Source organism: Phoenix dactylifera, chromosome 8, assembly GCF_009389715.1.
Source record: "Phoenix dactylifera cultivar Barhee BC4 chromosome 8, palm_55x_up_171113_PBpolish2nd_filt_p, whole genome shotgun sequence".
Lineage (NCBI taxonomy): Eukaryota > Viridiplantae > Streptophyta > Magnoliopsida > Arecales > Arecaceae > Phoenix > Phoenix dactylifera.
In genome coordinates, this window is record NC_052399.1 from 13253830 (window position 1) to 13281740 (window position 27911).

The 27911-nt window shown below is 42.8% G+C and overlaps 2 protein-coding genes and 1 long non-coding RNA gene across 3 annotated transcripts; 1 reads left to right on the plus strand and 2 right to left on the minus strand.

Annotated features, from left to right (window-relative positions):
* Positions 1-19937: 19937 nt before the first annotated feature.
* Positions 19938-20657, minus strand: LOC120111717. The gene has a single exon (XM_039129580.1). The coding sequence runs from the start codon at positions 20655-20657 to the stop codon at positions 19938-19940; it is 720 nt and encodes a 239-aa protein (XP_038985508.1).
* Positions 20658-23899: 3242 nt separating this feature from the next.
* LOC103719381 lies at positions 23900-27754 on the plus strand. The gene is made up of 3 exons (XM_039128958.1): positions 23900-24141; positions 26882-26941; positions 27189-27754. Exons 2-3 carry the CDS (start codon positions 26912-26914, stop codon positions 27564-27566), a joined length of 408 nt encoding a protein of 135 aa, XP_038984886.1. The 5' UTR covers positions 23900-24141; positions 26882-26911; the 3' UTR covers positions 27567-27754.
* Positions 25263-26031, minus strand: LOC120111577. The gene is made up of 2 exons (XR_005512796.1): positions 25846-26031; positions 25263-25764 (listed from the first exon to the last, which is right to left on the minus strand). It is a non-coding gene; the product is annotated as an uncharacterized LOC120111577 (long non-coding RNA).
* Positions 27755-27911: the final 157 nt, after the last annotated feature.

Below are 27911 nucleotides of genomic sequence, written 5' to 3' on the forward strand. Positions count from 1 at the left end.
GGTAATTTGAATCTGGATCTGGATCTAGATCCCTGAAGGTAGCTCTGCAAGGCCTGGATCTGCAAGCCCTCTACTTCGCACGCACGTCGAGCTTCGTAGGAAGGTTGGACGATAACTGTATTTTGCAAAACCACTTTTTGCAAAACGGACCCTAGAAGAAACACTTTTCTTTTCTTCTCTTCTTCTTCTTCCTTCTCTCCCGTTTCCAACCCGAGAGCTTCAATTTTGGACTGATCGCAGAGGAGAAAAGAGGAGACTAGAAAGCCGGATCTGAATGCTTTCCACTGGGAGAAGATTGAGAGAGAAGGACCACTTCTTCTCTCTTCCTCTTCTCCTTTAGAAAAATCCCACCGAAGCCGCCTCTGTCTGTGAAGTTTCTTCCCAAAATTTCACGGACAGATTCACACCTTTTTCTCTCTGATTCGTTCTGTATTCAAGAGGAAAACGTTGGTCTATCTATAGGCCAACGCAGAGAGGATTTAAGAGGAGTAATGACTGTCTTTACGAATCCATATGTTATAAATTCATAACGTTTGTTTCAAAAACAAACGTGGGAAAAAAACAGTAAATCCATCCGATAACAGCCGGATTTCAAAAATCAAATTTAACCGGAATGTAGCCGGTTCAAAACCGAACATTCCGGTCTAGACGGCAGAGCGGCCGGAGGCCAGACGGTGGCACGGTGTGGAGACGAAGCCGGGAGGAAGAAGGCTCTGTTTTCTCCTCCTAGGCTTTTCTCCATCGCGGTTCACAAAAAAATCCTTAAGGGTCCATGAGGGGGAGTGGTCCACGGGTCCATGGGAGTTTAAAAACAAGTCAGCCGTAACCATTTAACTGGGATTAGTCAAATAGGAAATGGGTTAGCCCATTTTGAAATAAAGCAAGCCTATTTGGTTCTAAACCAAATTGACAGCCCATTTGAATGATTTTTGTCCCGAAAAAATTCCACATGAGTCCGACTCATGAGAGATACAATTAGGTCCAGTTTCGGCTCGATCCAAGTCCGACTTAGATCAGAACAAATATGAAATTAAATCCCAATTAAATCATGATCGAGCCCAATTACACTAATTTAGACCCAATCAAATCCAATCTCAACAATTGAGTCCTGATCAAGTTCAATTATATTAATTAAAACTTGATTGACCCGAAATACAGACTTAATTAGTTGTTCATCCATGAATTTTAGCATGTACCTCATGTTCAGTGCTAGCTGAACATAGACAGAACCAAATTCCAAATGACCCACAATTTAATTCTTAATTAAATTGGGTCAAGACCTTCCTACTTAGCTTGACTAATGTGCGTGACTCCGATAGGTTCGAACACTAAGCCGGTAGTACATGGACTACTCCATGCACTAATCGAGGTGACCATCTAGCAATGATACCCGACGTCCGGATAGGTCGAATATGCAAAGCAACATTCAAGAACCTAGACGTATGGTTGTTGCATAATTCATCCCTATGACCATCGATGCTCAAGATGACCTCAGAGTGGACTGTCGAACTCTGGGTCCGGTCATCCATAGTGTATTTCAATTAATCATATCAAGTGACCATCACTTGGTTTACCCTGGCCAAGGTTTTACTGAATTGAAATACAGCGAGACATCAACTCCTATAATCTGGAGCGGTCAATCCCATCTTGACTCGTACACAGACTTCGCGAGTACTTGACTGCACCCAGCATCCTTCCGATCCCTGAATTAGAAATTCAGGTCATCCAGTGCCTAAGTACAGTGAGTTGCTTGCAAGTCACCGTGACAGTCTCAGGTCTAAGGGGTACTTATGCCCATACGCTTTGCGAGCTAACTCCCGACAGTAGAGTGCTACGCAGGTGAGTCACTGTTCAGTGATGATGTACTCCTACATCTCACCTGTATGCCATACAGTGTCTCCACACTTCTTGGTTTAAGAGGACAACCAACTAAATGACACACAACGACCTATACTTGACATAGCTATTGTCCAATTGACAGCTCATCATTTGGTCGCGAACTGGTTTAAGGACTAAATGATAAAACCTCTTTTATCCACTAAATTAGTCCTAAGGACTTCATCACAATACACAGGAGTTCAATTTGAAGATGTAACACTTGTGATGAATAGAAAATTGCCAGAATAAATTTTTATTCATTTTAATAAAATATATACATAATCCAATTTCTTACAATTAAAAATTGGCTTTGGGACACAATTCCCAACAACTCCCACTTGGACTAAAGCCAATTTGTACAGTATCTTATACCCATCTTCGATTTGTGATAATCGAACTCCTTTACAGAAAGGGCTTTAGTGAATGGGTCAGCTAGGTTCTCCTTTCCATCGATCTTCTGAAGATTGACGTCACCTCGTTCCACAATCTCTCGTACAAGGTGGTAGCGACGCAGAATGTGCTTGGTTCTATGGTGAGACTTTGGCTCCTTTGCTTGTGCAATGGCTCCAGTATTGTCACAATACAAAAGAACTGGACCATTGATTGAGGGAGCAACACCAAGTTGATTTACAAACTTCTTGATCCAAACAGCTTCCTTTGCCGCATCTGATGCAGCAACATACTCTGCTTCGCATACGGAATCGGCTACTGAATGCTGCTTGGAACTTTTCCAGCAGACTGCTCCTCCATTCAGGGTAAACACAAATCCTGACATACTCTTACTGTCATCATGGTCTGACTGAAAACTAGAGTCTGTAAACCCCATAAGTTTTAAGTCAGATTCTCCATAGATTAACCATTGGTCCTTAGTATTTCTTAAATACTTAAGGATGGTTTTCACCACCTTCCAATGGTTCTCACCCGGATCAGACTGATACCTACTCGCTACTACTAGTGAGTAAGCAACATCCGGTCTTGTACATGTCATGGCGTACATGATAGAACCTATTGCAGAAGCATATGGGATTCTACTCATACGCTCTCTCTCTTCGGAAGTTGTCGGACAATCTTTCTTAGAGAGAGAAATTCCTTGGCCTATCGGAAGATAGCTCTTCTTGGAATTCTCCATGTTGAACCGCTTCAACATAGTGTCGATGTACGTGGATTGGGACAATCCAAGCAACTTCTTAGATCTATCTCTATAGATCTTCATCCCTAAGATGTAGGATGCTTCTCCCAAATCCTTCATGGAGAATTGTGATGACAGCCAAAGTTTCACATTTTGTAATGCAGGAATGTCATTCCCAATTAAGAGAATGTCATCCACATACAACACAAGAAATGTGATCACTGAACCGTTAACCCACTTGTAGACACAAGGTTCTTCTTCGTTCTTAACGAAGCCATATGTTTTGATAGTTTTATCGAAACGTATGTTCCAACTTCGAGAAGCTTGCTTAAGTCCATAAATGAACTTTTGTAGCTTGCATACTTTGGACTCGTCTATGGATGTGAAACCCTCAGGTTGTATCATATACACCTCTTCTTCCAGCTCTCCATTTAGAAAAGCTGTTTTTACATCCATTTGCCAAATTTCATAATCCATATATGCTGCTATAGCTAGCATGATCCGAATAGATTTTAGCATTGCCACAGGAAAAAAAGTCTCGTCATAATCGATACCATAACGTTGACGATACCCCTTGGCAACCAGACGGGCTTTATAGGTCTCCACCTTTCCGTCTGCGCCTCTCTTTCTTTTGAAGATCCATTTGCACCCTATGGGTTTTATCCCTTCGGGTGGATCAACTAGTGTCCATACACTATTGATTTCCATGGATTCCATTTCGGATCTCATGGCGTTAAGCCACAACTCAGAGACGATAACTTTCCATTTCAAACTTGTAACCAATCCCCCCGAGGGGGACGAGGCCATAGGCCGAAGGGGGGAAACGAACCATAAATGGAAGGTAAGTTTCTCCGATCGGACCTCTGCATAGCATCCATATAGGTGATCGGATCCTCATTGTTCTCATCGAGCTCAATGGGATCTGCGTCTTGGACCAAGAAACCATAGTATCTATCCACTTGACGCAGTACTCTACCTGATCGCCTTAATGGTGCTTCTACATTGGGCTCCGGGTTTGATCTAATTGAATCCGGTTCTGTGGGTTCAGTAGATTGTGTTAAATCTTTTACCTGTTGAACTTCACTAAGTTCAACCTTAGAGGCAACAATTCCTTCACTAAGGAATTCCCTTTCCAAAAAGGTTGCCTTAAGTCCTACGAACACCTTTTGTTCATTAGGAAGGTAGAAGTAATAACCCCTAGTTTCCTTGGGGTACCCTACAAAATAACACTTATCGGACCTAGGACCAAGTTTGTCAGTTTGAGAACGTTTAACATAAGCCGGACATCCCCAAACCCTAAGGTATGAAAGTGTCGGCTTACGCCCAGTCCATATCTCATATGGAGTCTTCTCAACAGACTTACTTGGAACCTTATTTAGTATTATACACGCAGACTCTAAAGCATAACCCCAAAAAGATACAGGCAGACTAGTAAACCCCATCATGGATCGAATCATGTCTAACAGAGTTCGATTCCTCCTTTCGGATACACCATTGTGCTGAGGTGTTCCTGGAGGGGTCCATTGTGAGAGAATCCCATTCTCCTCTAGATAAGTCAAGAAATCACCAGAAAGGTATTCTCCTCCTCGGTCTGACCGAAGGATCTTAATACTCTTTCCAGTCTATTTTTCTACTTCATTACGAAATTGTTTGAACATTTCAAATGATTCCGACTTGTGCTTCATCAGATAGACATACCCATACCTGGATAGGTCATCTGTGAAGGTTATGAAGTAGGCATAACCACCTTTGGCACTTACGTTCATAGGTCCACATACATCAGTATGTATGAGGCCAAAAACATCGCTGGCTCGTTCACCCTTTCCAGAAAAAGGTGACTTGGTCATCTTACCCAGAAGACAGGATTCACAAGTTGGCAATGATTCACAATCATTGATTTCTAAAATGCCCTGTTGGGCTAACCTGTTTATCCTGTTTTTATTTATGTGACCTAACCGGCAATGCCACAAATAGGCTTCATTGACATTATCTAACTTAGGGCGTTTATTAGAGGTGTACATTACATTCACAGGCAGTGATAGAGTATAAATGCCATATTTCAATTGTCCACGAAAAATTTTAATACCATTCAAAATGATATCACAAAAATTTTCTTTTATTGATAAACAATAACCATTTTTGGCCAAAAGGCCTACAGAGATGACATTCATTAAAAATGTTGGACAATAATGACAATCATCTAATATGACTATTCCAGATTCAAAAACAAGCTGAATGACTCCTAAAGCTAGGACTAGAACTGATCTTCCATCTCCAACGTTCAGGAATCTCTCGTCATTCTTGAATCTTCTACTAACTTGAAGTCCCTGCAACGAATTGCAAATATTAATTGGACTTCCGGTATCCAATACCCAAGTGGTAGAATCATAAATTGAAAAATTACAAGGTGTTATCATATAATTACCTTGTGTAGCAACTGTTTGCTGCTTTTTCTTCTTAGGCCTGTTTGGATCAAGGGACGTTATGTAAGCCGGACAGTTCCGCTTCCAATGACCCATCTTCTTACAGAAGAAGCACTCTGCCTTGCTCTTATCGGCTTTACGCTTCTTAGTCTGGCTGGGCTTAGAGACCCCAGCACGAGCTTTTTGCACCTTCTTCTTCTTTTCTTTCTTAAAGGAAGAAAGTCCTGCAGAAGTCCCACCTACCACATTCACCGACTCCTTTTTGAGTTGGTGATCCTTCTCATAGGTCTGCAGTAAACCTAGCAAACCATGATAGGATACTTCAGGTTTAGTCATTCTATAATGACTAAGGAAGGTCAGGTAGGACTTGGGAAGTGAGTTTAAAATGGCGTCCTTGCCCAATTGCTCGTGCAAAGGAAAGCCAAGTTTACTTAGGCGATCGATTTGTTCGACCATGTACAATACATGATTGGTGACCGATGCTCCTTCCCTCATGCGGGCATTGAATATAGCGCAGGAGGTTTTATGTCGTTCAACATCATCAGGTGTGCCGAAAGACTCCTTCAACATTTGAAGGATTTCCACTGGCTGCGCTTCCTCGAATTTACGACTAAACTCGTCATTCATCGAGGCCCTCATGATGCAACGCACTGTAGTGCGATCGTTGAGCCACTTCTGATAAGCGTCTCTGATTGCACGTGGTGCATTGGCTGCAGGTTCCTCAGGTGCAGGATCCGATATCACATACAGGATCCGCTCATGCTCTAATACTATTTTCATCTTTCGATACCAGCTATCGAAGTTAGGTCCATTAAGCTTATCATTGTCTAATAGTGTTCGGAGGGATAATGAGTTAGCCATATCTGAAAAATAAAGGAAAAAACCCAACTAATCAGTATATGATTTATTTAATCCTAAAGACTTGGACTTTAGTCTAAAGTTTTCTCCCACTATTTTAATCGAATTAATAGCCTCTACCTTTAATTCGAGGAATTACTTTAATTCCCTAGTGGGTACTAGAATCCGCATAGACTGCATACGGGCCCAAGGAAGGCTCGGCCAACCCATGTGCATCTAAGGGTAGGTACATTACCAATTATTTCTCTAAACAATTTCTAGCAATCAATTTTGCCCCAAGTGGTAATCAGTAGGCGGAGGCCTCCACTGAAAATCCTGGTTAGGTCCAACCATTAATGAACTAACTCGATGATACTACCTAATGTATGATCAGGCCCGAGGAAGGCTCGGCCAACCTAATCACAATTAGATAGCTCAAAAAGCTATCATATAATGAAGGATAATTCCAGTATTTAGAGGAACACCAGACGGAAGCGTCCTGCATGTTCAACTGTAATATTGGACCTATTATCATTCACCTTAATGGGAGGCTATGATCTAGTTATCTATATAACTTTATCATTTTAAGGACCTAATAATTTAGAGGATTTTAAATGATATGTAACACTGACCGATAATTCTAAATCCTCCCACTGACTTCACCAAATCATATAGAGGACTAGCTCTTATTGGTCTATTAGACACCTAAATCAGTCACACTGATTTTTCTTAATGGCATGGGTGAGTGCCAAGTATCAAGGTACCTTAATCAAAACTTGATCGACCAAATTGGCCAGGTAAGAGAGATCATGGGAGGGTTACGCCATTAACCTCTTTCCTAGACACCAACTATGTTGGCCAGGTAAGAGGTAGCCCCAATTAAAAACCATGATCAAATGCCGACTTACCTTAGACACCAATTGGTTTATCAAGTTGATTTAGGTTATCCTTGGGAACTCGGGCTCGACCACTAAGCCACAATCAGATCCAGTTGAAATGTTTGGATATGATAAACTACAACTATTGAGTTTGATCATTTTATAAACCTTGATTTAGTCTAGTTCAACTATTGATTAGATTAAATCATGTTTCTTAAGTTAGTCCATTTCAATTTGATTTCATGATTAGGTCTAACCTAGTCAACTAATCTGATTGTGCTAACCCATCCCCAAATCCCATGTTCAAATTTAAATTTTAATTCGAATTTCAAATTTTGAATTTTAAATCTTTATTTGAAATTCAAATTTTAAATTTTAAATTCAACATTTAATTCTTTATTAAATGCATTATGATCATGGATTCAAGGTGTCAATTTATTCCAAATATAAACAATTTATATTTAAATTTTGTGGTCATAATAAATTTAAAACTGAAATTTCATAAACATTAATTATGCATAATTTCACAAAAATAAACTATTTATTTTATGATACAAATTAATCTCAATTTTGTGCTAGGACAACCTTTTCACTATAAGGGGTTAACCTTATAGCAGGACAACCTTATAATTCAGCACAAGATTGATATTTTATCAATAAATCTAGATCTAATCTAAATTTAAAAAATTAAATCATGCATAATTCTAGATATTATAGGCCAATTCCATCGGCCAACCTGGCTCTGATACCAGTTGAAGGAAAAAATTTCCGAGTTGTCCGATAAAATCGAACGCCAGGCATGAAAAATCAGTTTTAATTTTTTTTTTATATTTTATTTATAACAATTATAAATATTAAATTTAACTTTTATGTAAAATTACCTCAAGCCCGCAGCGGAAGTTGGTCGAGGTAATTTGAATCTGGATCTGGATCTAGATCCCTGAAGATAGCTCTGCAAGGCCTAGATCTGCAAGCCCTCTACTTCGCACGCACGTCGAGCTTCGTAGGAAGGTTGGACGATAACTGTATTTTGCAAAACCACTTTTTGCAAAAAGGACCCTAGAAGAAACACTTTTCTTTTCTTCTCTTCTTCTTCTTCCTTATCTCCCGTTTCCAACCCGAGAGCTTCAATTTTGGACTGATCGCAGAGGAGAAGAGAGGAGACTAGAAAGCCGGATCTGAATGCTTTCCACTGGGAGAAGATTGAGAGAGAAGGACCACTTCTTCTCTCTTCCTCTTCTCCTTTAGAAAAATCCCACCGAAGCCGCCTCTGTCTGTGAAGTTTCTTCCCAAAATTTCACGGACAGATTCACACCTTTTTCTCTCTGATTCGTTCTGTATTCAAGAGGAAAACGTTGGTCTATCTATAGGCCAACGCAGAGAGGATTTAAGAGGAGTAATGACTGTCTTTACGAATCCATATGTTATAAATTCATAACGTTTGTTTCAAAAACAAACGTGGGAAAAAAACAGTAAATCCATCCGATAACAGCCGGATTTCAAAAATCAAATTTAACCGGAATGTAGCCGGTTCAAAACCGAACATTCCGGTCTAGACGGCAGAGCGGCCGGAGGCCAGACGGTGGCACGGTGTGGAGACGAAGCCGGGAGGAAGAAGGCTCTGTTTTCTCCTCCTAGGCTTTTCTCCATCGCGGTTCACAAAAAAATCCTTAAGGGTCCATGAGGGGGAGTGGTCCACGGGTCCATGGGAGTTTAAAAACAAGTCAGCCATAACCATTTAACTGGGATTAGTCAAATAGGAAATGGGTTAGCCCATTTTGAAATAAAGCAAGCCTATTTGGTTCTAAACCAAATTGACAGCCCATTTGAATGATTTTTGTCCCGAAAAAATTCCACATGAGTCCGACTCATGAGAGATACAATTAGGTCCAGTTTCGGCTCGATCCAAGTCCGACTTAGATCAGAACAAATATGAAATTAAATCCCAATTAAATCATGATCGAGCCCAATTATACTAATTTAGACCCAATCAAATCCAATCTCAACAATTGAGTCCTGATCAAGTTCAATTATATTAATTAAAACTTGATTGACCCGAAATACAGACTTAATTAGTTGTTCATCCATGAATTTTAGCATGTACCTCATATTCAGTGCTAGCTGAACATAGACAGAACCAAATTCCAAATGACCCACAATTTAATTCTTAATTAAATTGGGTCAAGACCTTCCTACTTAGCTTGACTAATGTGCGTGACTCCGATAGGTTCGAACACTAAGCCGGTAGTACATGGACTACTCCATGCACTAATCGAGGTGACCATCTAGCAATGATACCCGACGTCCGGATAGGTCGAATATGCAAAGCAACATTCAAGAACCTAGACGTATGGTTGTTGCATAATTCATCCCTATGACCATCGATGCTCAAGATGACCTCAGAGTGGACTGTCGAACTCTGGGTCCGGTCATCCATAGTGTATTTCAATTAATCATATCAAGTGACCATCACTTGGTTTACCCTGGCCAAGGTTTTACTGAATTGAAATACAGCGAGACATCAACTCCTATAATCTGGAGCGGTCAATCCCATCTTGACTCGTACACAGACTTCGCGAGTACTTGACTGCACCCAGCATCCTTCCGATCCCTGAATTAGAAATTCAGGTCATCCAGTGCCTAAGTACAGTGAGTTGCTTGCAAGTCACCGTGACAGTCTCAGGTCTAAGGGGTACTTATGCCCATACGCTTTGCGAGCTAACTCCCGACAGTAGAGTGCTACGCAGGTGAGTCACTGTTCAGTGATGATGTACTCCTACATCTCACCTGTATGCCATACAGTGTCTCCACACTTCTTGGTTTAAGAGGACAACCAACTAAATGACACACAACGACCTATACTTGACATAGCTATTGTCCAATTGACAGCTCATCATTTGGTCGCGAACTGGTTTAAGGACTAAATGATAAAACCTCTTTTATCCACTAAATTAGTCCTAAGGACTTCATCACAATACACAGGAGTTCAATTTGAAGATGTAACACTTGTGATGAATAGAAAATTGCCAGAATAAATTTTTATTCATTTTAATAAAATATATACATAATCCAATTTCTTACAATTAAAAATTGGCTTTGGGACACAATTCCCAACAATATGATCGTGCCCTAGGCACGATCGTTGGAGAAGAAACACAAGAAAAAAAAAGGGGGGGGGGGGCAGCGGCGGCGTTGGAGGCGATCGCCGGGGGAGATCGAGCGCCGGAGCCGAGAACCGGCCAACCGTGGAGGAAGCTTTAAAGCTCTTCCTTCCTTCAAGAAGATCCCCACAAATCGGGTGAAGAAGCTTGGGGATCCGAGGGTTTTCCTCTCCGATTTTGTCGCCGGAAAGGCCGCCGGAGCACCCCCATCGGACCGAGGTAAGCGTGGCTTCTTCCTTGCGTTGCATTGCTTGGTTTTTGGGTCGTGTGGGAGGGGTTTTTGGCCGGTGAATCGTCGGAGAAGAGCCCGAAACAGGGTACCCCTGTTTCGGCCTCTTCTTTCCAGTTTTTGGCCGCCGCCGGCCGCCGGGATGGCCGAGATGCATGGCGGTGGGGCTGGTCGGGTTCGTATGAAGGTCGGAGAGGGTTTTTCTAGGATGTGTATGTGATGAGGGAGGGTGGATCCGAGGTCCTCTTCCTCGGGATCCCATCCTCTCCTCCTCTTCCCCTCGTCGGATGGCCACCGGCGGCGACGACGGTGGCGGTCGTGGGCCACCGTGGCTGCTGTCGGGTGGGGGGGGAGCCAAGCCACCATCACGGTGGTTTTTCCGTGGATGAATGGAGGAAGGGGGAGGGGACCCTGTGTCGGTTTTGGGGGAAGAAGAAGAAGAAGGAAAAGAAACTTCTTCTTCTCTCCCTCTCTTGGTCGGCCACCATCGCCGGCGACTGCAACAGTGGCGGCCGGCGATGGTTCGGCCAGTGGTGATGTCGGGTTGGGAAAGGAGAGGGCACAGCCACCATGGTTGTTGCCCTTGGATCAAAAAGGATTTGAGGGAGGGAGATGTATTCCCAACCATGAAGAGAGAGGGATCATCCCTTTCTTTTGGTCTCTTCACCGGGACCGGCCATCATCGCTGGCGTGGCAGCGGCCACGGCTGGCGACGACATAGACCGGTGGTACAGGGTGGGAGTCGGGCCACCCCGACTGCCCTAGATTTGAGGGATTGAGATGTTTGGGGACCTGGTGATGGACCCCATAGTAGATATGAATTATGGTTTAGAATATTTAAATATTAAATAATTTAGTTGTGATTTATAATTGATGTTGTAGAGGAAGAGTCGGCGGAGCCAGGAGGTTTGATCAGGGGACTCAGCACCCCAGCGCGTAGGTTGTGATTCGGACCGTATTTGAGTCAGTCTACAATTTCTGTAAGGATCCTTGTACGCCAATCCTGCATGATATAATATTTTTATACTTAGATATGTATGATATGCTATAATCCAGATAAATCAAAAATAGTTTTATATTAAATTATATTTTGATCGTGTTGGCTTGTGGTTGATATTATGATCGTATTCGCTTGTGGTTGGTATTATGATGGATGCATGCATGCGCATAACTTACACCTACATAATTGGACTGATGGATGTGGTGCACTAAACTAACTATGTGATATTGGTTGCCCCGTCACGGGCTGGAAACGTGACTGTGGTTAGTTTAAAGCCGGAAATAAATATAAAGGAATTGATGTGTGGATGTAAACTGGATTGTATAAAAAGGGACTTTGGGTTTATCTTGTTATTATGGCAGGCCCCGTCACAGGCTGAAAAATGTGGTACTTTGGTAGGCCCCCTCACAGGCTAGAAATGTGGAACTATAATGTGCAGGCCCCGCCACAGGCTGAAAATGTGATACGTTGGTAGGCCCCCTCACAGGCTAGAAATGTGGAACTATAATGTGCAGGCCCCGCCACAGGCTGAAAATGTGATACTTTGGTAGGCCCCCTCACAGGCTAGAAATGTGGAACTATAATGTGCAGGCCCCGCCACAGGCTGAAAATGTGATACTTTGGTAGGCCCCATCACAGGCTAGAAATGTGGAACTATAATGTGCAGGCCCTGCCACAGGCTGAAAATGTGATAATTTGGTTGCCCCACCACAGGCTGAGAAATGTGACTGAGATTTGACCCAAAGTCGGAAAGATAATTAATCCGGATCAAGTTAATATAGAATGAAAAGAAAAAGCATTGAAAACATTAATGAAGATTTATGAGCTATCGTATGCTATATCATTCTTGCGTGGTTGGACTTTCATTGATATTTGACGTACATACTTATATTGATTATTTGAGCCTTTTGATAGCCGGTTTATGATTTCATGAAATATACATCGATTTGTCGTGGTTTTCGAATTCATATTATTATTGTGTTGGTATGGATGTGTAGGGATTCTTACTGGGCTGTAAAGCTCACCCCCTTTTTCTTCTTTTTCTTTATCAGAGTTGCAGGATGTATAGTTTTGGATGGGATGGGCGCAGAGTGCGAACACCAGAGTCATTAGTTAGTCAGTTTATTTGTCCTTCTTTGATGTCGATGAACATTTGAAGATCTTGTAATTGAACTAATTTGTTTATTTGGATATGTCGGACTTGTCTATTTGAATTATTAAATTAATCGTGGATTTATTGGAATTTGTTAAACATAGGCCTTGCATGATCTTTAGGGCACTGCTCTAGGGCTCATGCGGCCGGTCGCGTGCCGGACCCGGGTGCTGGATTCGGGGCGTGACAGTTCTAACACATTTTGTCCCTTTGAAATTATTTTATTTTCTTTTTAGTATAACTGGGAAGTTAACATTCCCGAGATAAACTGTCATATTCATACGGTAGGAAGCTCTGTAAGAAGCTTTTTGAGAAATAAAAGGTGTGCAAAATGTGATCTAAAGTTTGATGAATCTCTCTCTCTCGTGCGCGCAACCCATTTGGAAGCAAATATAATAAGTTGTACTCATTTAAGTTAGAGGGCGATGGAACACAATGCGGTGCTGACTAGCCTAGCTAAAATTGCCTCATTTTCAGGCTATGGAACCATGTTACGAAGAAACTGCAGGAGTAGATCCTTTTGTTAGAAAAAATCTCTATATACATTAATACTGTATTTAGATGATCACAGTAGTAGTAGGAGTGAACAACCTCGAGACATTGTCTTTGAACAAATTCAAAAAAGAATTACTACACATGCAAAAAAAAAAAAAAAAAAATAAATGAAAGTGATTGCTCCGATTGTTGCCTCACAAGATAATATTTAGGAGAAGCCATCATTTTGTCAAGATCCACCCCATGAGATTCCTAATGCTGTAGAACCAATAGCCCAACTAGCACCAAAAACATGGTAAGGGACAATTTTCTCAAGATCTACAGCCTTCCTTAGTGGTAATCGAGAGAACGACAATTATATGGAATAACCCAAGCATTTCATTGTTCGTGAAAAAGAACACATGACTTACAATCTAAAGAAAATCCATGTATTGATTTATGTTAGATTCTCAATATGGTGTCTCAAATTTAACAGGATAATTACTTTTTTTTGAGTTTAAAGAAAATATTGTAAATCAATGTATTACATAAAGGTCATTGGAAGCCAGTTCATAATTTTGGTATTATATGGATGTTATTTTGTTTGCTAGAAGTGATCTCGGTCTATTTAAAGGAACCAAACAATTTCTATCCGAAAAATTTGAAATGAAAGATATGGTTAAAGCTACTTATGTTATCAATATTGAGATTCATGGAGATACATCCTTAAGGTTACTTGGACTATCTCAAAAGATTTACAGATTTTTCAAGAAATTTAGGATGAAAAGATATTCATTTGGAGTTGCTTCTATCATGAAGGGTGACAAAATTAAAAAGTTATGACGGCTTCGGGGCCTTCAAGCAGCACCCACAACTCAGGGCACCATGGTGGGCATTGTCCCCCTCATTGATATGTCTGCTGATGGGCTCTTTCCGCTAACTTTGGAACTCCAATGCTACCATCTTTCCCTTACTTCAAATATATACAATAAGTACATAATTTTTATTTCTTTTCTAAATTCATGGTTTGCTTTCAAATAATGGAACACCAACTACTAGAGCTAACTAGTGCTGCTCTAACACATTTTTTCCCTTTGAATTTATTTTACTTTCTTTTTAGTGTAAGAAGCTTTTGGAGAAATAAATGGTGTGCAAAATGTGATCTAAAGTTTAATGAATCTCTCTCTCTCTCTCTCTCTCTCTCTCTGGTGCGTGCCTCCCCAACCCTTTCCTTTTTTTTTTTTTTTTTTTGGTAAAACGGCAATCCATTTCTACTAAATCAAAAAGAAGTACATCCTGCTAAATCAGAGGAGAGTAAACAGAGCAAGAAATGGGGAACACCAGCTAGACTCGTCCAGATGACGTCCCCAGCGTGGCGAGCCACATATGAGGCTACCCAATCTGCAGCTCTGTTCACCTCACGATACACATGACCAACCTGGACAGCTAACATCTCCTGAACCAGTCTGCGGGTATCTCGAATCAATTGGTGGACATCACCATATCTATCCGCCCCCCGTATCCAGTCAATCACCGTGGCAGAGTCGCCCTCAATGCACAGTCTGTCAGCACCCAACACACATCTCGCATACCGGATACCCTCCCAAGCAGCTTGTAGCTCCGCCCCAATGACCGTCAAGCCTGGAGTGCTCCGACCACCAGCTGCAATCAAACTGCCATACTAGTCCCTAATAACGAAGCCAACTCCTCCAGAAGCTCTATCCATCGCCATACCACTATCAAAATTCAGCTTAAGAAAATCAGGGGGTGGGGGTACCCAGAAAAGAGAAGCATACCTAGGCGCTGAAACAGCGGAAAAGGTACCCCAGATGTCCCTAGCCACCTCAGATGACGTCGATGGAGTCACCAAACAAACCTCCGCTGCCTGGGCCATAGCTCTATCCATAACAATCCTCGGGTGCAACCCTCTCCCCTCGAACAGGCATCCATTCCTATCCAGCCATATATGATAGGCCAGATAGGCAGCTGCAACCCCAAACATGGCTGTGCTAGATCTCCTGGTAGAATCCCTCAAGAACTGTAACAAATCCACCACTGACTCCCACCTCGAGGGTAGAGCTGCAGATAAACAACTCCAAATCTGTACCGCCCTAGGACAGCGGAGTAAGACATGATGTATGGACTCCTCGAGATCCGGGCATACCTCGCAATACTGGGTTATCCTCACCCCCCTCCTCACTAGAACGCACCGAGTCGGAAGGCAGCCCCAGGCTACCTTCCAGAGGAAAAGCGCAACACGAGGATGTAACCTCAGCCTCCAAATCCATCCCGCGTCGATCTGTCTGTCTGGCACCCTGCTCATCCAAGAGTGAATATCCCTGGCACGAACCCTCGACCTGCCGGTCGGCTCCCATATCAATCTGTCTGGCCCCTCCAGTGATGGAACAGGTAAGGCCAAAACTCTCGCCGCTAACTGCTCTCCAAACACCTCCCGAATCAGACTCTCATGCCACCATCCCTCACCGGGAGCAATCAGATCGCAGACCCTAAGCCCCTGTAATCTGTCCGTGTCCGCCAACGTCGGCAAACGACTGATAGAAAACTCCGTCATCCAACTGCATGTCCTCAAGTACATCAATGGAACGACCATCACCCACCGCCCATCTAATCACTGGCAACACCACATGGGCTCTAACACAAATCTCTCTCCAAAGGGGAGAGTAACGGTGCCCTGAACGGGTGCCAGACAGTAGGCCCCCATACTTGGCCCTCATTAGGGAGGACCACATGCTATCAGGCTCCAGCAGGACTCTAGCCGCATGTCTCATCACCAAAGCCTCCCGTCTTGCAATCAATGAGGGCACCCCCAAACCGCCCTGCTTGATCGGCTGGCACACCACCTCCCACGCCATCAGATGAATACCACCTCTATCACCCCGCCTACCCCATATAAAATCCCTGGTGAGCCTCTCGAGAGATCTCAATAATGCTACTGGGAGTATGGAGTTGGACAAAAGGTATATCGGAATGGAACTCAGGACTGACCGTGCCAAAGTGACCCTACCCATCATAGATAGGGTATGCATCTGCCATCCCTCTAACCTGTGTCTGAAACTGGTCTCTAGTGATAAACAATCCCCACTGCGTAACCGACGTCCGGTGATCGGTACTCCCAGGTATCTCAGACTGCTCTCCTGCAGACTCACCCCCAGTATCTCCATAATAGCTGTCTTTACTTGTGGTGTAATCTTTGGGCTGAAGTGTATCGTTGATTTTGCTAGGTTGACTCGTTGTCCGGAGGCAGCACAATAGGCACAAAGAATCGATCTAATCACCTGAACATCCTGCCTGGTCGCCCGGGCCATCAACAAACTGTCGTCTGCAAAGAGTAGATGGGAGATCGGCCTGGCCCCCTGCACCGGCCTATAGGCCTCCAACCGCTGGGACTCCAGAGCACTCCGCAGAGCCCTAGAGAGAGAATCTGCACATACAATAAAGAGCATAGGAGATAAGGGGCATCCCTGGCGAAGGCCAACATGAAGACTCAAAGAAATGGGAGGGTGTCCCATTTACCAGTATGGCAAATGATGGCCCCCTCACACACCCCATGACCCATCTGATCCATATCTCGGGGAAACCAAAGCACTGAAGGGAATACTGAACAAAATCCCAACACACCCTATCATATGCCCGCTCCATGTCAAGCTTGATCCCCATTAAACTTCGCCTTCTAGGTGCCCGACCAAGGTCATACATAAACTCCTGGGCAATAAGAACATTATCAGATATGCTCCGCCCTGCAACAAAAGCTCCCTGCTCTGGGCTGATAAGTCTAGGTAATATGTCTCTCAAACGTCCTGCTAGAATCTTAGCCGTAACCTTGTACAGTGTAGTGCACAAACTGATTGGGCGGTAGTGGCTCGGCTCAGTCGGCCCCTGTCGCTTTGGGATCAAAGTAACAAAGGTCCTATGCCAATCTGGAGACATCGTCGCCGTGCTGAAAAACTGCTGGATAGCATCAATCGCATCCTGTCCGACTATCGTCCAGTACCTATGGAAAAATACTGGAGGAAAACCATCCGGACCGGGTGCCTTATCCCCCGTAAGGGACCATACTACCTCCTGGATCTCCCTCCCCGACACCGGCCGGATCAATGCTGCTGTCTCCTCTACCGAAACCCCCATCGAAGGCAACGGTAGATCGATAGAAATCCCACTCCCTGACTGCTCCGTCCATCTGGCTCTGAAAAACTGCTCCAGCACCTGGTGAATCATATCCGGCTCCTCTGTCATCTGTCCATCATCTCCCCTAATAGTTCTGATCCTATTCCTCTGCCTCCTGATCAGTGTTGATTGATGAAAAAATTTAGTGTTCCGATCCCCCTCCAAAATCTATTGAGCCCTTGATTTCTGCCTCCAAAAGATCTCCTGTTGGCGAAGGAGAGAATCATGCAAGGATAGAAGTGATCTGAGCTCAGTCAACTCCCCTACCAACAATCCTCCCCTCAAGGCCTCCTGGGACTGAAGCCTAGTGATGGCCTCCTCAATTTCCTCTACCCTTCTAAAAATGTTCCCAACCTCTTCCCTATTCCACCTCACCAACCGTCTCCTTGTCAACTCCAACCGCTGGGACACTCGATACATCGCATCCCCCCTAACAGGCATACCCCAAGCCTCACTCACAACTTCCCAAGACCGGGGGTAACAACACCAAAACTTCTCAAATCTAAAGGGGCAATGGTGTGGTATAGAGATCTCCGAGCTCACCAAAATAGGGCAATGATCCGAAGCAATCCTCGGCAAATGACTCACCCGATACTCTGGATGGTCCTGAATCCAATCAGTAGTAGCAAATACTCTGTCTATCCTCTCCCAAACCCGAGCCGAGCACTGTTGGTTATTGCACCAGGTGTATCTTGGCCCCACAAAACCCAGATCAATCAGACCATTCACTGAAATAAAATCTTGAAACTCTTTCACCTTTCTATTAAGAATAAAGGGCTGCCCCCCCATCTTTTCTTGTGGGTCATCAATACAATTAAAATCACCTGCTATCAATACTGGAGCTCCCAGATCAACCAACCTGGATGCCTCCTCCCACAAAGTCCTCCGAACTCTATAATCAGTACTGGCATAAACAGCTGCAAATATCCACGGTCGCCCACACCCCTCAGATATCACCATGATAACTTCTTGATTACACAAATTAAATATATCCAAGGTGCAACAATTCGGTTTCCAAACAACAATAATACCACCGGATAACCCAATGGATTCCACGGCATAAAACCCCCAAGATCTCGGAACTGCCCTCCTGGCCTTCTGTAGACTTCTTCCGGACAATCGGGTCTCAAACAAAACACAAATATTAGGACTATACAACTGCACTAACCTGCGAAAAGCCGGAGCAAAGGAAGGTTTCCCCGCCCCCCTGCAATTCCAGAGTATGATCTTCATAAATCACCGGAGTTGACGGCACGACCCTCTCCCTCTAGGCCGCACCCACCCTTATCTGACAATCCCTCTTCTCTGCTTATCTTCTCAGCCTTCCCCTGCACTGAGGCCATCACTCGGAGAAGCAGTTGAACATGAGATGAATCCCCCTGTGCACTGTTAGTTGAAACACCCTGTGCACTGTTAGATGAAACACCCTGTTCACTGTTGCTCTGTGCCAACCGGCACACTTCATCTGCAGTGATCAAACCGGGCACTGTTGCCGAAGGCATCGCTCCCCCGGCTTCCCCCTGCCGACGTCGTATCCCCCCGCCTTGGCCTGAGTCGTGACTCCCACCAGCTCCGGCGACTGCACTCCACCCGCTGCCATTTGCACCGGATCCACAGCGGAAGCGAGCCAAGGAGCCGGTCTCGGTGTTGCCAGATCGCCATCTCGTCCTACCCCAGCCAGCGGCACCGCTCCGGTCAGCTGATTAGCCTTCGGCGTAGTCGGCGGGGGCGAGCTACGGCTTCGTCGGCGACCCTTGCCGTCGAGACGCCTCATCTCCTCTGCCGGAGTCTCCCCACCTTTGGATCTGAGCAAAACCAAATCATCCACCACAAGCTTACCTGAGGTCGGGCTGCGATTCCGTTTGAGTGAGCTCGGGCCCGCACCATGTAACCCAGGCGGATGCGGGCTTTGCTCGACACCAGCCCAACCACGAATCGGACTTTGGCTAGCCCGCTCTGGACATGGCCCATTGGCCTGCTCACTAGCCGGACCGACCGGTTCAGAGCCCCCGGTCTGATTGGTTCGGGTTGGGTCAGCTCCCTGGCTCACCCCCGCCTGAGACACCGTAGCCCCACCTGGGCGACCCTCTCCACCGGACGGGGCCGTCGAGGAAGGACCAGCTTGGAAGCTCTCCGACGACTTCCGACGGGCAAATTTAGTCGGTTTCTGCCATCCGGCATGGACCACTGAAGGACTTGCCACACCCGATCCCTTCGCCGCTGGGCTCAACTCCGAACGCACCGGCAGCACCGTCGGGTCCGACCCACCACCACCGGGCTCAGGAATCTTCTTCAACCTATTCCCTCCATTTGCCGGCCGGGGAGGGCGGATTTTATGGGTGACCAGCCACGGGCCGAAAGGCGGAGCCCCCATGGTTCCCCTCCCCTTTGCCTCCCTCTTACCCGAGGTACCCATAGGGTTGCGCCCCTCCTCCGTCGCCACCTCCCCCACAGTCTCCACCGGTTCCGGTTCCCTCGCTGCAGGAAGGATCCAACTGCATTTATCCTCATAGTGTCCCACCCGACCACACTTATAACATAGGGAAGGCAGGTTTTCGTAAAGAAAATCCTGCCAGAACTTTGTATCCGATCAATCCTTTCTCCCTTTCACAAATAATCCAGGGCGCAACGGCTCCTTGAGATCCAATTCGATCTTCACTCTAGCAAAGCCCATCTTCTTCCTCTGATCCGTGAATGAATCCACCTCCAGCGGCTTCCCGGCCTTCGCTGCCAGTTGTAGAATAATCGGCGTCCTCCAAAACTCCAGAGGGAGCCGGGGCAGCCTCAGCCAAACAACACCTCTACCGATGTCATCCCTGCCGGGAACGAAATTTGGGCGCCATCGTTCCATAGCATGAACCTGTCCAGCCACCATCCATGGCCCAAACTTCACCGCCGCCTCCCGATGGACCTCACAGGCCAAGCAGAGAGTCATGTACCCATCCATCATCGTAAAGCACTCCGGATTGTAGTCGAGCTTCAGAGCACGGCGCACCTCCTTCACCACCCAGTCCGCTGGAACCTGCCTCCCTAAGCTCCTTACCAGGACCGCCAAATCCTTCCAGAAACCCCGAGATTCCTCCAGCATTTCCTCCTCCACCTCCAGGACATCTGGGAACCGAGTCTGGATTGATCCCAGCTCCTGGTCAGAAATCTTATGAGTAGTCCATGCCTGGCGTTTCGGCGTACCTTTGATCACCTCCGCCCAAGTCGGACCCCTCCCTCCACCATTAGTCGCCGTCGTCTTCGTCTGACCCCCTTCCTTCCCTACCTCAGAAGTGGCCTTCCTCCCATTCTCAAGGTCTACCATTTTAGCCACCCACCCGTTTGAGAGAATTCCCGAAAGAACTCTCTCAGTAGCGCTCTCTCTCTCTCTAACTTACCCGCTCTCTCTCTCTCTCTAACACCCACCTAGCCTGTCTTTTCTCCAATCTTCCAACCCTTTCCTTTCCCACATACGCATGCATGTGCGTGTTGGTGTTACGAGAAACGTGCTAGACGAACCCCAAACTACTATATTAAAACATATTGGTTATACCTGGAAGAAAATATTATAACTTGTACTCATTTTTGTTAGAGGGTGATAGAACACAATGTGGAGCTAACAACCTAAACTCTAGCTAATATTGCCACATTTCCTGGCTATGGATGGAACAGTGTTATCGGTGTTTGAAGATATCCTGCAAGTGGATCCTATTGTTGGAAGAAACTGTGGTTCGACTCAAGACATTGCATTAATGTCTTTGGAAAAATTCAAAAAACCTCTAGACACACTAATGTTGTTTCTAGAGGACCTCAATATTTGTGGGAGTGGACAACCTCAAAAGATTGACTAATTTGAAGAAATTCTAAAAAAAAAAAACCTCGCAAGATAATATTCGGGAGAAACTATCATTTCATCAAGATCCACCGCATGAGGTTCCTACTGCTATAGAACCAATTGTCCAACCTCCACAAGAACCATATTAAGGGACAATTCTCTAGGGCTCCACGGCCTCCCTCAGTGGTAATCTGGAGAATAAAATTTAAATGGAATAAACTGAGCACTTTATTGGTAGTGAAAAAGAACACCTGATTTACAATCTAAAGGAAATCCATGTATGAATTTATGTTGGATTCTCAATATGGTATCTCAAATTTAATAGGACAATCGCTTTCTTTTGACTTTAAAAAAACATTATTAATCAATGTGTATACATAAAGGTGACTAGAAGCAAGTTCATAATTTTGGTAATATGTAGATGTTATTTTGTTTGCTAGAAGTGATCTCGGTCTATTTAAAGGAACAAAATAGTTTCTATCCCAAAAATTTGAAATGAAAGATTTGGATAAAGCTATCGACATTAAGATCCATGGAGATATATCCTCAACGTTGCTTGGACTATCTCAAAAGATTTACATCTCTAGAGTTTTAAAGAAATTTAGGATGAAAAGTTATTCATTTGGAGTTGCTTCTATCATGAAGGCTGACAAAATTAATAAGCTGCAATATCCAAGAAATAAAATTAAGAAAGAAGAAATAAGGTCTATGCCCTATGCATCTATTGTTGGATGTTTAAATTATACCTAGGTTGGGTTGAAAAGATGTTCATCTAGAATTTTAAAAAAAAAGAGGATGATAAGATGTTCTTCTAGAGATGCTTCTATCATGAAGGGTGACAAAATTAATAAGTTATAATGTCCACAAAAAGATATTGAGAGAGAGGAAACAAGGTCTATAGCCTAAGCATATGTTATAGGAAATTTAAGTTAAGCCGAAGTTTGGGAGAAAAGATACTCATCTAGAGTTTTACGAAATTTAGGATGAAAAGATGTTCTTCTCGAGTTCCTATCATAAAGGTGGACAAAATTTATAAGCTACAAGATCGAATCTAGAAATGAAATTGAGAGAGAGGAAACTTAGTTTATACCTTGCGCATCTGCTGTTGGGAGTTTCAACTTCGCCCAAGTTTGCACATGTCGAAACATTGCATTTATTATATCAATCCTTAGGAGGTATCAACATGCATGGTTATGGAGTAGTTCATTAGAAAGTTTTAAAGAAGGTTATGCATTACCTGCAGGGCACAAAAGATTATATTCTAACTTATAAGTGGTTAGACTATTTTGAAGTTATAGGATATTGGGACTCGGACTCTACTGGCTGCTTAGATAGTAGAAAATCCACTATTGATTATATCTTTCTACTTATAGAAGGTGCAATATCATGGACGAGTGTAAAATAAAGTCTTATCATTACATCCACTATGGAAGCAAAATATGTATTCTATTATGAGACTTCCTCATAAAATATTTGACCGTGAAATTTAATCATAGGACTTAAAGTTGTTCACCCTATTAGTAGATCTGTAGAGATATATTACATATTAGTAGATCTTCCTCATAAAATATTTGCTCTTCATGAACGAATGAAAAAGTCCACAATGTCTTGATCATATTAGTACAGAGCTAATGGTTGCAAATTTACTAAGCGTAGGACTTGCTCTGGAGATTTTCAAGAATTATGTGGCTTGTATAGGACTCATTAGCACTTTCTATGAATAATACCTATTAGATACTTTGTAATAAGTAATCATATTTGGTTTCATAACAAAGTTCATTTCACTTTGTCTAACATATTAATGAATGTTATAGATGTTTATTGTGTGATGATAATAAATACTAAGGAATTGAGATAAAGTTTTTGCCTATTATTAAATGAAAAATTCTATATAAATTACTTGGTTATAAGGTACCATTGATGTTGTGATACATGAAACATTGTGTATTGATTTGATAATGCATTTATCACCATGATTTGCACTGATCATTGCTTAAACAAGTATATAAAAAAGTCTTATAGCTTCTAGAGGACCTAAAGTTTTAAATAGATCGGTTTTCCAAATTTACAAACCTAGAAAGCTTTATTTAAGATTTTTGAAATATTTTTAAATAGTTAAAAAAAAAAGATGAATGTGTTAGGTTAGGCTAAATAGTAGATTGTTGGATCCAATCATTTGGAACCAATCTGAACGGGGGCTATGCTAACACATCACTAGGATTTGTTTTTTTTTCTTTTAATTTACATTTTGCATTTAAGATAAAGGTTCTAATATGGTGATAGGAAATAGACATGGTTGTTACATTAAGGGATGGATTTCGTTTCTTATCTTATCATAATGGAGTAGGAGATAACACCTATCCTGATACTCTCTAACTGCCTCTATTGAGTGAGGCATGTTATACAAGAATATACTATGGACATAATCCGAAATTCATTCAAGAGTTCTTATGAGGTTCTTCCCATCGGGATTTCTGAAACAAAGGTGCTATTCATGGGAGTGAGAAACATGCTCCATTCCTCTCCTCATATTCCAACAAATTCCTGGCATTACGAAACCATGACTATTATTTCTTATGAGCTAATGTTATCACCCACTACAAGAAAATGGGGTTTTACCCACCCTTTATTGCCGACGCCTTTTACAAGCGTCGGTGATTTTCGGTCCAGCCCCAACATATGCCGACGCTTGATAGAAGCGTCGGCCATAGACGACGCTAATTAGCGTCGTGGTAGCTCAAATTCACAACAAAAAAACAAGCAGCCGTTCCCCTCCTCATTCTGCATCCCGATCTCAAGCTCTGGCTCCTCTCCTCCTTCCTCCTCTCCAGCGACGAACTGCCCACCCTTGTCCTCTCCGGTCTCCGCCGCCTCCTCCGCACCTAAAATCAAACTCCCCCACAACCCACACCAAGAACACCGGCTCCCTCCCCCTACCCTACTCCGGTATCTCTCCACGAATCCCCCACCGAAGGTATGGAAACACCCTTCGTGCTTGCTTTTCTTGCAGGAATCTCTTGTTTCATTCTAACTCCCAAGTTTTCGATCTAGTGATAGGCTTCTCTGGGTTATCGATTCTGTTAGATGATGAATTTGGTTTGATTGATGTGCTTTTTGGCCTTTTTTGGGCCTTTTTTCTTGATCATTTGATGCTTATTTATGGTTGCATTGGTAGATGTGATTCCTACAGTGAAATGAGTGCTCTTTTTTCCGATTTTGGATTCCGATCTGATTTAATTGAAGTAGTTCTTTGAGACATGATCATCTGAGTAAAATCCGTTTCGTTGTTTCCGAAACTGTCTGCACGACAATGCCAAGTGGTGGTAGAGTTTGAAAGTGAATAGGAAGAAAAAGGAGAAAGAAAAATCGGGAATTGGTTTTGTGTACGGGTTTCTCTAGCGGGGTTAAACTATGGTGTTCACACTTTCACTTGTAGTGGTCCATGTAGTTAGATTAGGATCGATAATGGAGTTTGAGGTCAAGAATGTCAGGTTGTGATTATAAACGGAAGTCGATGTTGTTTTGGGGGCAAGAGTGTTTCTGGGTTGAGATTTTGAATTGACTTTCTTTCTTGGGATCATATAAATGGGGAAGGTAATGGACTGAAGATTGGAATTTCTGATATGAATTTGTTTTATCATGTGTGGTGTTTCTTTTTCTTTTGGAATCTAACTGTTGGGAGAGCGAATTGTTTGAATAAGATTGTTGCGGTTGATGCGTCCAAATACAGGGGTTGGAAGAGGGCTTCTGTGACCTACTGCATGGCTTATATTCTTAGCTGTATCACCAAGCATTCTCCAGAGTACAAGGTTTTGATGTTGGGACGTGTATTGGGAGGAATCGCAACATCTTTACTCTTTTCAGCCTTTGAGTCATGGCTTGTTGCAGAACATTTTAAGGTCATGATGATTGATTTTTTATTTCCTTTTTGTTCTTTTAACTCTGCTGTAGTTTACTCAAGAAAAGATAGATTCGGTCATCTTTGTCAGTTTGAAATCTTAGATATGCACAGCAATGAGACGGGTTTTGTACTCAACTAAAGTTGAATTTTAGTACCAAAATAAGCTGAGAAACTTGAGCAATTGTTTGCTAGTGTAATGTATCCATCAGATTGGTTCTCTCGATTTGTGTATTGGCTATTACTTTTCTGTGTTTTGCTGCTGTGTGCTTAGCTCCTTTGCTTTCTGTGTTTTGCTGTCTTTGTATCGGACATAATGCATAAATAAGGGATAGCTTAGAAGCAGCCATTCAAGAAACATCTAGGTAAGATAGGAGATATATGCAGTTCTTGTCTGCTTGAGAGATCTAGTAGGGAAAATGGTTTTACTAGGAAAGGCAGGCAAAGAAACCTGATGGTGTAATAGCAGAAATAAGATAGAAACACTACTTCAAACTAGCGAATGAAGTCTCCCATGCTAATTCACAACATATAGAAACAGCAGCAAAGACCACTAGAATCCAGGCTATGGCTTCAATTTATGGTTTTTTCAGCATCTGGCATCTATAATCATCACCTACTAATGTTGGGATCCTGGAGAATGATTAATTAAAGCAACTTGCCATCTAACATCAGTGAGGTCACTATTGTGAGGCACACCTTTCAAAATTACCAGTAATTTTTTTTTAAAAAAAGAACTATACAGTACTTAAACAAAATTGTTTAGTATATCAACTATACCTATGATTGCCCCATAATGCATGTTGGCATAAGGCTCCTCCCCTGTAAGAATTTCCCACATGACAATACCGAAGGAGAACACGTCGACCTGCATGGTATTTTGGTATGAGCGAACATTTAACCCTAGAAATCATAATATTCTTTTATTTTGAAAAACAAGTTGATGCAGTTTTAAACCTACAATCCCAAGTCTTCTATACAGAATTTCTGAAGGGTTATACAGAATGGTTTTCTGAAGGGTTATACAGAATGAATGAGACAATATAGTTTCTTAATGGTAAGAAAAACATTACTTCTATGCATTAAATTATTTTGCAATTTTAAATTATATTTCTATACTTTTAATATTTAACTAATATTGATTCTTTTTTGTGCATACTATGTTACAACATACCGCGAGGAAAACGTTTCAGAGATATTGAGTTTCGCAACATGATTCTTATATGAGTTTTGCATCATGCAGCTGTAAGATGTTAGTTGCAAACTCTATATCTCTTTACCATGTCTATATATTGAACGTTAGATTGCAAGTTGTCTGAATCATAGACTGGTTATTAGCCCAAAAATGTTATCTTTCCATGCCCAAACTTGTACAATTCCAAAGGTTTATTTGAATATTTGGAGAGCGTAATATTATTTTTTTGATTACATCGACTGCATTCTTGCCCTAGCTTGAATTTCTTGTGAGGTTTGAGCATAATGTACTGGACTTGTAAAGCCTTTTGTGACATGTAAAAAGGCTAATGGAAGGAAATTGCAAAAAACAACTAAGAAATACTAATAAGTTTCAAAAATTGATAATGCGTGTTGCTGACATTTTTTTAAATTTTTTCCATATCTTTTCTGAATCTGAAGATGACAACTTAGATTATTTCACATGACATGTTAAACAAGTTAATAAGCATGAGAAGTTATTATTACATTAAGTTTGTCAGTATATCACATTTACCTGATAGATTAATTGTACACCTTTTTATCTTGAAATTCTTGTTTATATAACCTCCTTTACACATGCACTAACTAGTTCTTTTTGCAGGACTGGACTGGGCTAACCTTCCAAGAAATAATGGAAGAAGTAGAAAAAGTAAAAACCACGGTATGGAACTAAACTACAATGGTTCTTTTTGGTTCTATTTTATGTTTCCTCTGTTTTTGGATTTTGTAGCTATATAGTTTATTTTTTCTCAAGAGGGTCAGTGATAGATGACACTATTCTTAGGGACAAATTCTAATTTCAGTTGAGCTTTAGCTGATGATATTCCGCTTTTCGTGGATATGTTCATTTGTATAAATTGTTACTCACAAATTCGTCCATGTGCTGATTGTTTGCTAATCTGGTCCAGCTGCAGCTACCCCACCAGATTGGCAACTCAATTTATGGACCTTATGGACCCCAACTTGTTGTTGCTGGAGGCAAACTACAGCAGATATGGCAAGCGCATATGGCCCAATACAGGCCGCCTCTTGGTATTCCCGCATGGCAGACCATGAGGCTGCAGGACCCATCCCTACTTCCCTGTGCTCAGCCTTCATCCACATTTCCTCAGCCTTCCAGAGAGATGCAGGTTGGATCCTATCAATCTCCTAGTTCACTGCAGCTACAAGAGCTCTTGCCAATTCCCTCATCATCATCCTTGAGAGCAAAGAAGCCACATGGTAGTGGGTTTGGCACTGAAGGTGCACCTCAACTGCAGCTGCTATGTAATGCCCAGCGCATGTAAAGACAATACCATTGGATGGCTCAGACTGGTTCATTGTTTTATTCATTCAAATGGTGGGTGGGGCATCTTTGTGTCTCTCCATCGTCGCCATCTATGTAAATTTCTTGCCAGTGTTTGCTTCACCTGAAATGACATTTCTAAACTTCAGTAAAGGCTTTTTGATGAATCTTGGAGGATCACAAGTTCAAGGGGAAGGTGCAGGTAATGAAGATATTATTCCCAGAGGATGACCATGACATTGCATGGGCCATGCCGTGCGCAGCACTCAGCTGCGGTGGATCGGTAATCTCCCATTACTTGATACATATAGGAAGAAAGTGCTGTACTCGTAACATGTTATTAGAT

Coding starts and splice junctions, on each gene's coding strand:
- LOC120111717 (XM_039129580.1), bottom strand. CDS start 20,657: ATGGTAGACCTTGAGAATGGGAGGAAGGCCACTTCTGAGGTAGGGAAG.
- LOC103719381 (XM_039128958.1), top strand. CDS start 26,912: ATGGAAGAAGTAGAAAAAGTAAAAACCACG. Junction 26,942..27,188: donor TAGAAAAAGTAAAAACCACG/GTATGGAACTAA, acceptor AATCTGGTCCAG/CTGCAGCTACCCCACCAGAT.